Source organism: Myodes glareolus, chromosome 9 (assembly GCF_982192425.1).
Source record: "Myodes glareolus chromosome 9, mMyoGla1.1, whole genome shotgun sequence".
Taxonomy (NCBI): domain Eukaryota; kingdom Metazoa; phylum Chordata; class Mammalia; order Rodentia; family Cricetidae; genus Myodes; species Myodes glareolus.
Window position 1 is genome coordinate 7853935 of NC_142034.1, and position 17152 is coordinate 7871086.

The 17152-nt window shown below is 49.7% G+C and overlaps 1 protein-coding gene across 1 annotated transcript in view; it reads right to left on the reverse strand.

Moving 5' to 3' along the window:
* The window catches only part of Ttyh2 (tweety family member 2), a 44990-nt gene extending 37850 nt beyond the window's left edge, over window positions 1–7140 (reverse strand). The window contains exon 1 of the mRNA XM_048446163.3: window positions 6961–7140. Coding sequence (XP_048302120.3) covers window positions 6961–7089 — 129 coding nt within the window. The 5' untranslated portion in view covers window positions 7090–7140. The remainder of the gene's footprint in view (window positions 1–6960) is intronic.
* Window positions 7141–17152: the final 10012 nt, after the last annotated feature.

A 17152-nucleotide genomic window follows, 5' to 3' on the forward strand; every position in this document is an offset into this window, starting at 1 on the left:
AGGCAGGATCTTTCTAAATCCCCGGCTGTCCTGGAATTTACCGTGTATGCCAGGTTGGTCTAGAACTCACAAAGATCCACTGGCCTCTGCTTTCTAAGTGCTGGGATGGAGGCATGTGTTTAACATATGCAGATTTTTTGGTTGCTGGGGATGCCATTCAGGACTTTGTGGATGCGTGTTAGGCAAGAACTCCCAACTAAGCTACATCTTCAACTTCTCACAGGGGACTCTCAGGGGAGTCTGTGAACTGAGACGTGGGAAAATCCAAGTCAAATTCTAACAATGAACACCTTCCTAACACATGTCCTGAGAAGGCCTGGATGGATGTGCTGTTCACAGACCCAACAGGAAGTACTGTGGACATGACATCATCAGGGTCTGGCCTCTCCTGAGTAGCTGGTAGATGATGAGGGTGACAATTCCCCAGATGAGAAGGGAACCGAAGTGGCTTTAGAGAGTCACAACCCTGGTGTGGGAAGTCCTTCTGTATGTGTGTTGCTTTTATTGGGTAATGAACAAAGAAACTGCTTTGAGCCTATTACAGGGCAGAACAGAGCTAGGTGGGGAAAACTAAACTGAATGCTGGGAAAAAAGAAGGCAGAGTCAGGAGACACCATGTAGCCACCGCCGGGAACAGACAAGTCTGAATCTTGCAGGTAGGCCATGAGCCTCTTGATAAAATATAAAATAACAGAAATGGGTTAAATTAAAATGTAAGAGCTAGTCAATAAGAAGCTAGAGCTAATAGGCCAAGCAGTGATTTCATTAATACAGTTTCTGTGTGGTTATTTCAGGGCTAAGCAGCCAGGAACAAACAAGTGGCCTCCTATAACACCGTTCAACTTTGTAACTTTCTAATCATCCTTAGCACTGCCAATTGAGCACCCAAGCCAGTTGGGGTGTCCTTTCCATGTGGAGATTATGGCTGTCTGCTTCCCACCTGTGAGCTCTCCGGCCCTTTTGCTACTTCTCCAGAGCAGGGATCAGATCATCTCTCACTTCCAGGTTTGCTCTCCTGTAGCGGGGATGAGATCTGGGATGGAAAGCTAGGCTACCCCCTGTTACAGTTACAGTTCCATAAAATTCCTGATCCACTGCCCTGTCAGCTTCTGCTGGGCCCAGAGGCACTTTCTCCAAATGGCTGGGGATGTAGAGGTTTCTGAGGACTCAGACTCAAGTTCAATGGGGAGAAGTGTGGAGGCCAAAAAATGTAGGCCCATTTCCACCTTGTCTGTTGGATCAGAGTGTTTGGAGACTGACAGGCATAATTACACCTCCTAATTCAGGAGGTGGTTGCCTGGCTCTTTTGAAATTAAGATAGCTAAATGCCATCTTGATGGGTGGTCAGGATATGCAAATGCACTTTTGTTCCTCCTTTTGTAACTATGAGGTCACTTAGGGAAGGATGGTCTTCAGCATATGTGACCTAGGGCATTTTAGCTACCTAGAGGACAGAATGCTGAAGATTTGATGTCTCAGAGTGATAAGGGCATTGACTGTGAGTTAACCTTTTGTATTATGTTAATAAAGTCTTTTGTTACCTTTAGTTTATATTGGGCACAGATTATGGCATGATGGCACCAAGGCGACCTTTGCTAAGGCAAAGTGAAAAACAACAACAACAACAACACCCTTGCACTGGATTATAAAAAAGACCCGATCCTATATTAATTTGGGGGTCGAGAATGTGTTTGTGTTTTTTTTTTCCCACAGGAAGAAAATAAACCTGGATGAGATGACTGCATATACAGAAAAGGCATCCAGCCCCAATGACATGGTAGCTGCTACCGCCCCCACAGAGGAGTACCAGCCCTGATGACATGGTAGTCACTGATTCTGATGACTCCATAGGAGAAGTGAAAAGAGGTTCCTGAGCCCCCCCACCCCATCCTGACTTCTTGTAAGCACCACGCTGCAGGCCGAGAAAAACCTGAACCAATCATCCTGAAAACACCTTGCTGCAGTCTGACAAGGGAGAGAAGATCGTGGTGATGACTGGTGATTTCCAGCCTCTTGATGGACTTGCTACGCAGACTTCCGGACCTAGTGAGTCCTGTTTACCGTGGAGCTGGACCAGAAACACAGACTGAACATTTGATTGTTCACTGTTTGGGACACAGAACTCATTTTGACAGTGTGGTATTCCATCAGCTGTTGAAATACTGGACCTGAGAACTGAGACCTAAACTTTCCCCTCAGAGGAAAAAGGACTCATTACAAGGAGTGGGAAGTCCTCTTCAGTATGAGGAGGGTGGCCTAAGGGCTAAGGGTGTTGCTGCTGCTCAGAGACTAGACAATTACTTAAAAGCAGCAATGCCGCTGGACTCTCACCCATCAGAAAAACTTTTCTTGTTTTTTGATTACAATGGATTTAAGAGAATTGTGATATGACAAATTGTGGGTTTATTGTTAATTTCCATTCTAGAATTATGGTATTGACCGGTTAATGTTTGTGGCTACTTTAGTTCCCCATAAGAAGTTAAGAAAAGTTTTGACATTTCCTATGAGCACTTGGATTTGACATGTTTGGTAAGAAATTTAGACTTTTTTTTTTTTGTGGTTTTTTGAGACAAGGTTTCTTTGTAGCTTTGGAGCCTGTCCTGGAACTAGCTCTTGTTGACCAGGCTGGCCTTGAACTCACAGAGATCCACCTGCCTCTGCCTCCCAAGTGCTGGGATTAAAGGCGTGCACCACCACTTCTCCAGACCAACTGGAAAGGACATTCCCAACCCTGATGATCCCCCTCTCCTTTAATTAGGAGACTGCAGTTATTAGTAGCATGATTATTCACAAAACACTACCTAATTGCAGATGAACTCTCTTGACAAAAAATTGTCTCAGAGACACAGAGCCCAAAAGTATTTTTCTCCTTTAATCCCATGCTTACAGAGGTCGGCAGTCAGTGATGGGTCTGATCCCCCCCTCTCAGGCACCTAGGACATGGATGCGTGTTTCAAAGAAGGGCGTGTCTGGGAAATGGGGAAGTGGTCACCTGAGGCGGATATGATCATCTGTCCTGTTGCAGAAGCACAGGCTTTATTAAAATTAATAAAAAAGAGGAATTGTAGAGGCCAAAAAAAATGTAGGCCCATTTCCACCTTGTCTGCTGGTTAGAGAATTTGGAGACTGACAGGCATAATCGCACCTCCTAACTTTGGAGGTGGTTACCTGGCTCTTTCGAAATTAAGATAGCTCAACGTGCCAGGCAGTGGTGGCGCACACTTTTAATCCCAGCACTCAGAGGCAGAGACAGGCTGATCTCTGTGAGTTCTAGGCCAGCCTGGTCTACAAGAGCTAGTCCCAGGCCAGGCTCCAAAACTACTGAGAAACCCTGTCTCAAAAACCAAAAAAAAATAAAAAAATAAAAAAAAAACCAATACCATCATGAGGGGTGGTCAGGATATGCAAATGCACTTCTGCTCCTCCTTTTGTAACTATGAGGTCACCTAGGGAAGGATGGTCTTCAGCATATGTGACCTAGAGCTCCTTAGCTACCTAGAGACAGAATGCTAAGGATTTGATGTCTCAGAGTGATAAGGCCATTGACTGTGTGAGTTACCTTTTGTGTCATGTTAATAAAGTCTTTTGTTACCTTTCCCCTCCCCCCCTTGACATTGGGTATAAAAGCTGTGGTAAAATAAATGCAGGTGATTTCAGGAGATCAATAATCCCTGTAATACCCCTCTGGTACTGTCTTATGGTTTCTGTCTTATTGTTTTATGTGTCTTCGTATTCTTATATTTCTTCAATTCCCATGGCTCTACCCTGGTAAGAAGTATTTACGTCGAGGCCGGTCCTTGATGGAGAAGATGAGGAGGATTAGCATATTAGAATAGGGACTTCTAGGGTGCCCAAAGTCCCCAGGCAGAAGCCAGGAGTGGTAACACACAACTGTAATTCCAGATCTTAGGGTGGGAGGCAGATGGATTACCAGCTGGAAGCTAGCCTCAACTACATTGGGACACTCGCCTCAAAAATAATAAATAAATAAATAAATAAATAAATAAATAAATGGGAGGAGCGAGTGGGGATGTAACGTGCTTCCCTAGCACGTGGGAAACCTTGGGTTCCAACCCCAGCACTCCATTAACAGGGCATGGTGACACAGACCTGTAATTCCAGCACTGAGGAGGTAGAGAGGCAAGAGTATCAGAAGTTCAATATCATCCTTGCTATGTGGTGAACTCAAGGCAAGTCTGAACTACATAAAACCCTATCTCCAATCAATCAATCAATCAATCAATCAATCAATCAAGAGAGGGCAAGATGGCTCTGCAATTAAGAGCACTGGTTGCTCTTGTAGAGGGCAGGGGTTCAGTTTCCATCACCTACAGGGGGTCTCCCATCTCCTCTGTAACTCCAGTTCCAGGGCATCTACTCCCCTCTTCTCACCTCTGCTAGTCAGGAAAAAAAAAATCCCAGGAAGCAATCAGAGCCCTTCTTTCTCAGGGAAGTTCTGGATCACAGAACGTGCTTACCAAGTGGCCCTGCTCATAAGGAGGTCTGCTCCTCTATGCCCTAGTTTCCTTGCTCGGTCCCAGCACACAGAGTCATTCCTGGAGCCTAACTGCCTATTTCCAGCCTAGCAACACACGTGTGTGAATACACACATGCACACACACACAGATCCTAAAGTCCACATTGTGACTTTCCCATGCATTTTCCAGTCTCCCCTGCTCAGGGCCTTTAGTTCTCCTCTTCTCCATTTTATAGGGCACAGTCCTTAGACAGACATCATGTCAAGACCGTTTGTCTAATGATTGCATCACTGGGTCTGGCTATGTCCTGTGCAAATGCCTGCACTGTGCGTGCTCTGTAGAGTAACTCATGGGATTACATGCAGGTGAGAGGGGAAATCTCATCTGCCTGTGCTCACACAGCCATAGAACTGGAATCCCACCCAACCAGTGGAATGGCAATGCCCCTGCCTCAAACTATGTTGGCTTCAGAGATGCCTCAGTCACTGCTGCCCTGCTTATCCATCTCCCAGGCCCTGGCACAACACTCAGCCTCAAATTAAGTTTGCTGAGCATCAAGATGACTTACTTACGCTAGAAGGCACCCAGTCTACACTGCGAGTTCATCAGCTGCCTGACTCCAGGGCTCAGTACGAAAGAGACCCATGGTCAGACAACAAGAGAACCTATCAAAATAGGAGTGGCCTTAAATAACACCCCATGCTAGACTTTCATGACGGCCCACCACAGCCATCTCACAGGGTTTTACTTCCACTCATTGCTGGACCAGGATGGAAGCAGGGGTAGGTACAGTGGTCATGCAAAAGAAAAAAAAACAAAGGTTTGGGGCTTAGGGACTGGGACTCACCAGTACAGCTGCCATCTAGCTATAGACTGGGGGTGGGTGGAGTCAGGCTTGGGCTGTGGGGGGGGTGACCGAGCACCCACACCATACAGGTCTCCTTGACCCAACTAAGGGGCTAGATTTCTTCAAGGAGAGAGGAGAAAACTATGATTGGGACCCAGAGCACAGTCTCTGGGATCTCTCCACACCCCCATCACAGCTGCTGTTTGGAAACCATATCCGTCTCTTTTCAAACCCTGGCTGAAGGAAGACTCCCTGGAGCTGGGCCGGTAGACACTGGTCCGCAGGGAACACGCCTTCCTTCCAGGACCAGACAAGATGTTTGTGGGAGGGGGGCTGGGGGAGAAGGGTGGGGGGGCGGGGATTGGGGGGTCGTATAGTGCTGCATTGCCTGGGGGTGACAGTACCCAACCCCAACAACACAAAGGGGTTCCATCCTCCCAGAAGAGCAGGTGTTGACTGCCCAAGCCTGCAAGCAGCAGGGTCATTGAAAGTTATAATTAGACTCTCTGGTACTGGCTCGTGGGCAGTGCATAGCACGGGGATCAGGAGCCCCTGGCCTCAGAATGAGGACTGTCTGGGAGGGCAAATAAGCCACTCCTGGGTACTGGCTAGAGAGGCTCTGCTCGGTCAGACTGCCCCACAACGGCGATCAGGAGATGGTGCCTTGCCACTGCTGGTAGAGGTCAAAGTCCGACATGGGCACAGAGCTCTGAACTGATAATGGCCCTCTTCCCAGGTTGCCCCAACCCCTGAATCTATGACCTAGTGAGGGAACTGACTCAGCCGGGGCCGCTGTGGGTTTGACCGCGGCTGAGACGGGCTGAGAGACTGTAGCTGGGTCTGGAAGGGGGATCAGAAGCCTGGACCTGCCCACCAAACCCGCAGCGGGAAGGCCCTGTTTATCAGGGACAACTCAGAAGTACAGAGTGTAGCTGGCACAGGAACCAGGACCTTGGAATTTCAGAGCCTAGAGGGTGTAGGGATGCCAGGACAGACAGGACAGTTGCAGGATGTCTGAGACGAGGAAAAGTCACCTTCTTTCCTTGACTCAAACAGCTTTGGGTTCTTGGCGTCCAAGAGGTTAGTCACCTCTCAATCCCGCTGCCTTTGAGAAGGGAAGAGGCAGAGGTATTGGCAGCTGGGGCTGGGGAAAGGAGCACTAAGGACTCTGGACGCTCAAGTCTGTTTCTGTCTAAACTTCTCTCAGGCCGTCAGGACCCGGAGAAGAAGCGTCTGATATTGTAGTCTTCGGAGGGGAACTTCGGGGAACCCCTTCTCACCCACCTCGGCCGCCAGTCACCCTGACTCAGATGCCCCACCCCCATCGTCAGTCTCCGGGTGGCTCAGCCTCCGCCTCCTGGGCGCAGCCTCCGCGTCTTTCCTCTCTTCCTCTGGGCACTCTAACTCCCATCTTTCCAGCTCTCCGAACCCCGAGGTTCCCAGCCAGGACTAGCGTTCCAGACAAGGGTTTCGGCAGAGCGGAGGGCACTAAACTGGGGTCCGAGAAACGCGGAGACGCGGGTTGCTGAGGCAAGAGAGGTTGAATCAGGAACCTGGGCGCGACCAGACCAGCTCTGGCTCCCTCTCTGAGGGTCCCTTTCAAAAGTGGCTCAGATCTGCGACGCGTGGACTTACCTCCTGGTAAGTCTCGTCGCCGGGACTGAAGGTGCTGTCCACCCGCTGCAGGCGCAGGTTGAGGTGAGGGACGCTGTGAAGCCACACAACCCACCAGGGCGCGATGTACTCCACGCGCGCCGCCGGCATGGCTTGGACAAGCTGCAGCCGGTCCGCCGCAAATGCCACGGCCGCTACTACCGCCAGGCACAGGACGCGAGCGGAACCCGCCCCGCCTCGGCTCCGCCCCAAGTCCAGCCCGAGGCTAGGACACGCCCCGCCTTGCACAAGGCTCTTACCCTAAGCCCTGGCCGGTCTCGCTTTCAGGACCCCTTCCTGCACCCACCCACCACAGAAATTAGACCCCAAAGCGTCCACTGATCCGATGGGCGAAAAGGTGTGAAGAGAAGTGAATGTCAGTCCTTAAACTGTGATGCCTTTCTATCACAGCAAGATTGTGGACATTTGATAGTGTATGCCTTACGATGGGAAGGCAAAAAGACCATGAGTTCAAAGGTCATCCTCAGGTTGGTAGTGAGTTGAAGGCCAGCCTAGGCTATGTGAGCCCTATCTTAAAAAAAAAAAAAAAAGAAAGAAAGAAAGAAAAGAGACCACAAAGTGGCCAGTGGACACATAATTAGTAATTTTGGCCTAGGAGGCTGGGTTAGTCCTAAATTCGTCCTTCCATTATCTTCTCTTTCCTAGACCACGTCTCACTATGTAGTGCTGGCTGCCCTGGAACTAGAGACTAGGCTGACCTTGTAATCAAAGGCCTCTGCCTGGGATTAAAGGTGTGTGCCATCCACATCCAGATTGTTTATTGCAGTTGGGGTTAGAACCCTTTGGTTAGAATCTGGCACACGCCTTTAATCCCAGCACTGGGAGGCAGAGGCGGGCGGATCTCTGAGGCCAGCCTGGTCTACAAGAGCTAGTTCCAGGACAGGCTCCAAAGCTGCAGTACAGAGAAACCCTGCCTCGAGAAAAGTGCAGAGCTCCCGGCCCAAGCACTGGGTGACCAGTGCAAGGATCTGGGGCAAGAGGCAGGTAGTGGGCAGGTAAGGGTCAGCGGGACACAGTGCTGGGTAGTCAGCGGGAGGACACCTGGTGCTGTAGGCAGAGGGGACCTCAGAGATCTAGCTTGGAGAGCCCACTAGGTGCTGCTAGTGTCCTGGAAATGGTGAGGGACACATGTACTGCTGGTGGGAGAACAGTCGTGGGATCTCCATCCCTTTAGTCAGAGGCTTTTGGGGATTACGAACCCTACGGCCTGGTCTTGTCTGTGGATGTGGCAGTTTAAAGACTGAGGGAAAGGGTCCCACTCTCTGGCTCCCACACTGGTTGGAGTGGTGTGGGCGGCTTGATCTTCACCGCTGGGCAGAACAACCGCCAAAGGCAGCCTGATCAGCCATGATGTCTAACTCGTTCTGTATCAGTGCGTGTTTAACCCTATTTTGCACCTAAATTCTTGAGGACCATTAACAGAGAACAGATGCCCTTGCTCTGTCCTGCTCTGCCCAGCCACTGGGGCCTCTCTCTCCTCACCATCACTCCATCTTGTAGTTGCTGAACCTGGTTAAAGATTTATTTATTATGCAGTGTCCTGCTTGCATGTATGCATGCAGGCCAGAAGAGGGCATCAGATCTCATTAAAGATGACTGTAAACCACCATGTGGTTGCTGGGAATTGCTTAACCTGAGCCATCTCTCCAGTACCCAGCAGGGGAGGTTTTACACCTCTTTACCCTGTCCCAAATAAAAAATAATGCAGTAAGGAGTAGAGAAAAGGGAATGGAGGGGAGGTGAGGCTGGTTGAAGCAAGCAAGGGTCAAATATGCCCTCGGCCTCTGAACCTGATACAGTCAGCCCTTCAGAAGATCCAGAGGTGCTGCCCAGTGTCCTGCATATCTGTCCTGTGTTTCAGAGCCCTACATTGGCATATTTGGGGATGCCTCCTGAGGGGACTAAGTGAGATGAGGTGACGAGGGGAGTTACTAGTGTCTCAGGTGGATTCTGAGTGGCAGATGGGAATCTTGTGGGATCAGGGACCAGTGGGCAGGAGAGAAAGGGCTGAGCAGCTGTGGCTGCTTCCCAGGGGAGCTGATGGAAATATTCTGTGCGACTGAGCAGCGGTTAAGATTCAAAGATCACCGGGTGGTGGTGGCATACGCCTTTAATCCCAACACTCAGGAGGCAAAAGCAGGTGGATCTCGTGAGTGAGGCCAGCCTGGTCTACAAAAGCTAGTTCCAGGACAGGCATCAAAGCTACAGAGAAACCCTGTCTTGAAAAAAACCAAGATTCGTAGACTACACCCAGAAGGGTCTTTCTTCCCATCTTTATCCCTGCTACCCCTACCTCGAGGGTTTCTCAGTAACAGTCATGACATTGCCAGAACTCACTCTGTAGATCAGGCTGACCTCAAACTCATCTGCCTGACTCTTGAGTACTGGGATTAAAGGTGTGCACAGCTGGCTCCCTTTTTCTATTAAGACAGGGTCTTGTTAGGTAGCCCAGGCTGGCAATCCTGCTTGTTTTCCAGGTACTGAGATCTCAAGTGTATTCTGATACATGTAAATTACACAGAGAAAAACAGCTGGCATGGTGACCTATGCCCACGAGCCTGAGATTGCAGCACTCAGGAAGTGGAGGGTCACAAGCTCAAGGCAGCCCAGGCAATGTGGGAGGGCCTCAAGAGAAAACTTTTACCCCGTTCCAAATAAAAAATAATGCAATAAGGGGTAGAGAAAAGGGAATGGAGGGGGAGTGAGGCTGGTTGAAGCAAGCAAGGAGCAAATATGCCCTCGGCCTCTGAACCTGATACTGCCAGCCCTTCAGTCAGAAGATCCGGAGGTGATGCCCAGTGTCCTGCATACCTGTCCTCAGTGACCCCAGGATAAAACCGTTCATGTCCCCAAGTAGTAACTTTTGTGATTTTGAACCTGGTGCAGAGTCAGAGGATCTGCACTGCAACAGCAAAGTTCTGAGCGTCTCCTCGGGAGACCAGAGTCCGCTGAGCACTCTAGCTGCTCCCGGTATACGAGGCAGAGGGGCAGCCAACCAGCAGTCAACCATTGCAGAGCTCAGTGCGCCCTACACTGACAAACACCAGCTGGAACCTTAGCAGGGTGCCCTGCCACCTGAGGGCACAAAGACATTATTGAGTCTCTAGAGCCAGCCTGGACCACAGAAGTACCCTACGTGATTCAGGCTTGCCAGGGTAGGAGGCACGGCATGAAAAGGCGCCTTCAGTGGACAATGCCAGACAAATCCTGTCAGTCTCCTAGGAGCCAGGGAGTCTTTGAGAAATATGCTGGAAACAAACAAAAAAGCCAATGCTGTAAACTGTCCTAGAATCTGTTAACACCGTGGGTTCTAGCCCATCCCACCCACTCCTGGGATAAACAAAACCATCTTCCATGAGCTCACAGCTCGTGCAACAATCTCCAGCATGCACGTCTCACTTCTAGCTACAACCTGCTTGTTTAAGTATTCAACAACCCTCTGCTGCACTACACTGCCTAAGAGCAGAGAAACAGCTGACAACCGTAGGCACTCACCGTACCTACAGGCCCTGCACTCAGGTGGAGGCAGGAGGATGGATTTAAGCCAGTCTGGGATCTTATCTCCAACAGCCCCCACCACTACTTATGTGGCTCATTCACAATACTGTAGTAGGGTGCCACCTGGTGGTGAACCCAGTGTGGTTCAAGGCTGGACAGGAACAGTTAACTTTGCCTTATTTTTTGACAATTCTTGAAAATTTGTCTACTTACTAAAAAAAAAAATTATGTGTCATTTTGCTTGCATATATGTATGTGCACATGTACAATGCAATGCCCAGAGGCATTGGAGCCCCACTTCTTCCTACTCCCAGGCTGTTCATGGTAGACACCCCTGATTCTGTCCTGCATTCACCCCACTAATCTTGCCCCCTCCCCAGGAATGCTTCTTTCCTGAGCACCCAGAGGATATTCCAAGGACGGATGTCCAAGGAGGATGGGCAGCGCAGGTGACCCACCCCACAGACCACTTCCAGCCCTGGGAGCACAAACTGCCTTCCACCCCAGCAGCATCACTTCCCATTAAAGACTGAGGACACATACGATCTTTTAGAGTTTTTAATAGTCAAACACAGAGGTCTGCTTCATTTCAGCTCCTTTACTGCCAAGCCTGGGGAAAGAAAGAAAGATGGTTGACACGAACGGTCCCCGCAGACCTCGCCCACTGCATTCCACAGGCTCCTCCCTCTGCAAACTCGGGATTATCCCCGAGTATGGTCCTGTGAGGATTAAATCAACTATAAACTGCCTAGGGCCAAGGAAGCTATTTTGGGGATCAGACAGAACCTAAGAATCACAACCATGCCCCAGCACCGATCACAGTGAAGACAAATACCTCCCACAAAGTGGCTCTCACCTGGCCACCTTCACCAACCACTGTCTCAGGCTTACTTACCAGGGGGCAGGGACTGTTTCAACTTCTCGGCTTTCTCCTTGTCTGTGATGACCAGGGTGTAAAGGTACCTGCTGCAGCGAACCTTGAACTTCACATTATCCTTGTTCTTCTTGATCTTGACAGCTGCAAAGAGATCAGAATTAAGGATGAAGCCGAGGGCCTGGAGAGATGGTTCAGCAGTTAAGGGCATTGGCTACTCTTCCAGAGGTCCTGAGTTCAATTTCCAACTACAAAGCATGGCGGCTTTTACCATCTGTAATGAGATGTGGTGTTCTCTGCCGTGTAGGCATACATAATAAATACATCTTAAAAAAGAACCAGTAGAGAACCACACCAGTCATAAGCTTTAAATTTCTGCCAGTGGTACAGAACGAGTGGCCACAACTGGCCAGACAGCTGAACAAGCTCCCACCTCCTCATTCTCTCCCCCTGCCTTCAAACGCTGACCATACTGGAAAGCTATATTTCCCTCCATATATACTTAATGGGTCTTGGGGCTTACTCAACTCATTTGTGCATGCACACAAAATCTACACTTGGGGGGCTGGAGAGATGGCTCAGAGGTTAAGAGCACTGCCTGTTCTTCCAAAGGTCCTGAGTTCAATTCCCAGCAACCACATGATGGCTCAAACCATCTGTAAAGGGGTCTGGTGCCCTCTTCTGGCCTGCAGGCATACATACAGGCAGAATATTGTACACATAATAAATAAATACTTAAAAAAACTACACTTGGCACCCTAAACACAGCACCCCAGAACACTCTAAAATGACCTACGACAACCCTTTAAAGGGACATCTGTAAAGGAGGCAAAGGGGTTATCTGCTGGGATTAACACCTTTCTAGCACTCCACTCCTGGAAACCAAGCACTCTGCACACAAGAATACTCTGGACACGCAGAGCCCCTTCTCTCTTTCAGTGTGCAGGGAAGTTTCTCCTGAATTTTTGTGGAATGCGGCTCTTAAAAAAATTCCAGCACTCAGGAGGCAGAGGAAGGTGGATCTCTGAGTTTGAGGCTAACCTGGTCTACAGAACAAATTCCAAGACAGGAAGGGTTCCTCAGAGAAACCCTGTCTCTAACTACCCGCCCCCCAACCCTTATGAACTTTGTAGCTATGTGTAAATGTGTGTGTATATCTGTGTAAGGCATGGGCATGCGAATGCAGGTGCCTGGAGTCCGAGGATGCTGGGAGCCAAACTCTGCAAGAACATCAAGGGCCATCAGCCCCCCCCCCCATTTCTTTGTCCTGGAATTCAGTGATCTTCAGATGTCTCCTGCCTCTATTGGGATTAAAAGCATGTACCATTACTTGGTCGGGGCTCTTAACTCTTAATCCATCTCTCCAGTCCCAGTTTCCTGGTCCTGTACTGCACAATAATCTTGTGACTCCAGCTCAGACAAGTTCCAGGTGCACCTCAAATCCAAACCATACTGTTTGTGTTCCAAAGTGGAGACATTTCCAAACTCACAGCACACATCTACTCCCTAGAGGGAGTGGGCCATTCTGGGTACTTGTCAAATCCCTGGCTCCAAGTTCCTTGCAAACCTTTCTTATACTACCCACAACTCCCCGCTATAAAAGCCATGAAGTGCCTCATGCATGAAAGACTAGGGGCACAGGATTAGCGTGTATTCTCAACTCCACCTGTCAGTAACTGCTTCGGGGACAGGGCACTTCACAGGAAGCACTGGGGCTCAGAGCCTGCTCAAGGCACTAGCTACGCAGACTTTTATACCGGGTCCAGACACCAGGACCACATCATTCTGTGCCGCACTGCCTCTGGCAGTTACCACAGCCCTGAAATTTAAGTCAAACAGTATTTCTGGATGTGACCGAGTTCTTTAGACAGGGTCTCATGTAGTTGGGCAGATCCTGAATTCGCTGTGTGGCCGAGGAGAACCTTGAAATGTTCCTGATCCTTCTGCCTCCACCAAAAGTGCTGAAGTTACAGGGGTGCTTGACCATGTCATTAAGCCAGTGCTGGGAAATGAACCCAGGGCCTCAGGAGTGCTAAGTAGATGCTTGCATACCCTCTGGCTCCCAGCACTACTTTAAGGCCAGCCATACCATGCATGATATAGCAACTCCACTTCTGGGTCAATACCCAAAAGAAATAAATGCAGAACCAGGCTGAAAATACGCAAAAGAATCCCCATGTCAATGAACTCAGTGTGGTACCCCCACAGTGGGAATGCTGATCTGTATACCAATACTTGGGAGCCAGAGGCAGGTCAAGCTCACAGGACAGAAGCCAGGGAGACAGTTGAGTGGATAAAAGTACCTGCTGCCAAATCCAGGGGCTTGAGTTTAGTTCCTGAGACCCACCCAGTAGGGGAACCAACTCCTGCAAGTTGTCTTCTGACCTCCACCAGTGCATACATATGCAATAAAGAGAACTGCAAACGTGAACGTAACAAATCCTCACACCTGTGAGGCTGAGAAAGGATCACCGAGTTCTAGATCTGAGGTCAGCCTGAGCTACAAAGTGAGCACTCAGGCTGTTTCTAAACACAAAACCCACCTCTAAACAAATACACTTAATTCAATTTCTTAACACGATGTGTCTGAGATGTCCTCAGCAGCCCAGTAGCACAACCTCAAACCTGGTCCTATGCTCACGGAAGGAAAACAACATCGCCTTCGACAGAGCCGGGGCACAGAAGGTAGTGTCCAGATGGAAAACACAAGCAAACACCGCCTGATTCCCAGCGGGAGACATCCTTCCCACCAGTGGGAAGGACTGGTGGTCACCAGCCCACACAGCGCCACATCAAAGGCAACAGACTGTTTGAAATAAGAGGGAACACCTAAGATCCCTACAGCTCATTCAAAGGCTCTTCCTGTCCAACCTAAGAGAACAGCTCAACTGTTCCGCTTCCATTGCCGATCTGGATCTTTTAAAGTTACATCTGAGGAAAAGGAAGCCACATGGGGTTATCACACACAGCAGAAAAATACTCCTTTCTTCCTGTTATGTGAGATAATGCCACCCAGGATCTTTTATTAGACACATCCTCCTAAACATCCTTCAAATCCGGGGTAATCCCCTCCTCGTGTATAAAAGAACAATACAAGACCAGCAGGAGCTGACAAACTGCTTACTTCAGTTACCCGTTTTTTGAGACAATGTAGCCTTGGAGAACCTTGAATTTTCCCGTCCTTTAATCTCTGCCTCCCAAGCGCCTGCGCACGCAGTCTAGCTTCCTGCACGCTGGACTAGCCGTCCACTACGCCCCCATCCCCGACTTTGGATCCCTCCACGTAGGCTAAGCATGGTCGTAGATACTCAATCCTCTGACCTCTGCCTCCTGAGATTGTACTGGCACGGACCACTTTACACTGGCTCAAGCTTCCGATTCATTACCTTTCCCCTTTATTTGAAAACTGGGGGGGCTGTTACACGTGGATGACGCTTCTCTTTTGGGTCAAAGCCTCAGTAGGCAGCCCTGGCTGGCCTCTAACTCACAGGTATCCTCTTACCTCTACCTCGTGAGTCCGGCAAGGTACTTAAAGAGAGCGCGCGCTGAGATCACGTGTGTAGTTAGTCCACCGTGCAGAACAGGCGGTGCCGACCTTAAGCATCCCCATGCTTTACCGGCAGAATCTGCTTTCTAGAGACGTCCGATCCCCCCGCCCCCTCCATCCCTAACCTTCTGGAAACCTACTTACATTTGGCATCCTTTCGCCGGGCCGTGAGCAGGAAGTCCTTGATTTCCTCAATTTTCCGAGGCTGCAACACAAGAGAAAGAGAGTGAGCTCGGGGGACAGCAGCATTCTGGGGACGCTCAAGTCCGCCCGGGTCCCTGGTCCCGGACTTACCATGGCGACGGGCGCTCGGCGCTGGAGACCGTACCTGTGGGGAGCAGTCCTCACGTTAACCGGCTGCGAGCCTGCCTCCCCACCCCGCTCCGCCGCACTCCCTCCTCCTCCCTCGCGCGCTCCCCGCAGACCCGAGCTCCCCAAACCCTACCCGGCGGCGGATTACCTCGGATTTAACCCCCTTCCCTGACTACCCCAAAGACTCACAGCGGCGAGAACCGAAAAGAACGGAAAAAGAACGAGACTTCCGCTTCCGGGCGGTTAAACCCGCCCAACAGAGGAAATTGAGTACAGTGTCTGCAAAGGGCCAAGAAGTATATATGCGTTCATACTTTCCATTTCAGCAGCCCTGCCCTCTTGTGGTTCAGATTAGTAGTTCAGTTTTTTAAAGTAATGGACACCCTGGCTGCGTGCTCTACTCCTAACCTCCCTCTTCATCCTCTCTTCCTCTCTCCTTCACCCGCCGCCCCCCTTATTTCGTCTGCAGGTCACCCACCTTTCAATTTTATTTTATTTTATTTTATTTTATTTTATTTTTTGGGCCGGGCGGTTGTGGCGCATAGCTTTAATCCCAGCACTCGGGAGGCAGAGGCAGGCGGATCTCTGTAAATTCGAGGCCAGCCTGATCTACAGAGCGAGTTCCAGGACAGGCTCCAAAGCTACAGAGAAATCCTGTCTCAGAGAAACCCTGTCTCGAAAATGTGTATGTGTAACTCTATGTGTAGCTCTGGCTGTCCTGGAACTCGCTCTGTAGACTAGGCTGGCCTCAAATCCACAGAGATCCACCTACTTCTGCCTCTGAGGGCTGGGATTAAAGCCGTGCACCACCACCGCCCAGTCTTTTCTTTTTTTTTTAACTTTTTATTTTATGTCTGTTTCGATTGCACATCTGTGCATCACATATATGCAGTGTCCGTGGAGGCCAGAAGGGGGCATCATCTGATCCCCTGTGAACTACTTCATAGGCGCTGGGAATGGAAAGCAGGTGTTCTGGAAGCGCGGCCAGTGCCCTCAGGGCTAGTGATTGACTTTTTGTTTGTTTGTTTGTTTTTGTTTTTGAGTTGCCCAAGTCAAGAATTGCGCCTGCACTGTCCAGATTCTTCAGCTCAGCTCCCACCACCCATCACGTCTTGAGATAAGTAAGGAAGTGGCAGCTCTGGGAAGGCTGCATTCCCTTTGCCCCCTGGGTTTCTCTCCGTTCCCTTCTCCTCCCAGCACTAACTTCCTTAGCAGACAGTTAGCCCTGATTTTTATAATATAACAATAGCTTAGAGGGTAGGCTTTGGGAAACTTTGACTATTGATTTTATTTCTACCCACTTTTATTTTATTTCCAACTCTGTACAAATGTCTCCATTTTATTATGTTTGTATCTCCCCAATTTAATAATCTCACAGCAGAATGTAATTGCCTTGTACTTATTATTGTGGAGTGGCCCCCTCAGAGGAGGAAGCGCACTTGGCCAGGAGTTTTATTTGGGACTCAACACCTCTCTCTCTCCTCTCTCCCTCCCTCCCTCCCTTTGGATGAAGGAATCCTGGTGGGGTTCCTGCCTCCCAGTGATACAAGGCAGAAAAACTAATTGCACAGGAGTCTTTTTCAAGAATGGAACCGTGTTTCGGAACGGAAAACCTGTCTTCTTGGGAAGCTGGTGGGTTTTGGGTGAGATGTCTGGGGGCCAGACATAATCTGAGAATCATGGCAGCTCGGTCCTGATCCAGGGCATCCCACAATCCTGTGCCCAGCTTTGCCGCCAGCCTCTCTCCTGGGCAGATGCCTTTCTGGTCTTTTCTGTCTCCCTATTCCTCAAGAAACCGTCTTCTCAGTCAAACCCAGGGCCTGGTTGTTTCTGGTCTGCAGGCATTTCATTGCCGTCCCTTCAGATGATACCATGCCCTGTCATAGCCTGTTCCAGCTCTACTTGGGGCAGACCTTTAGCTC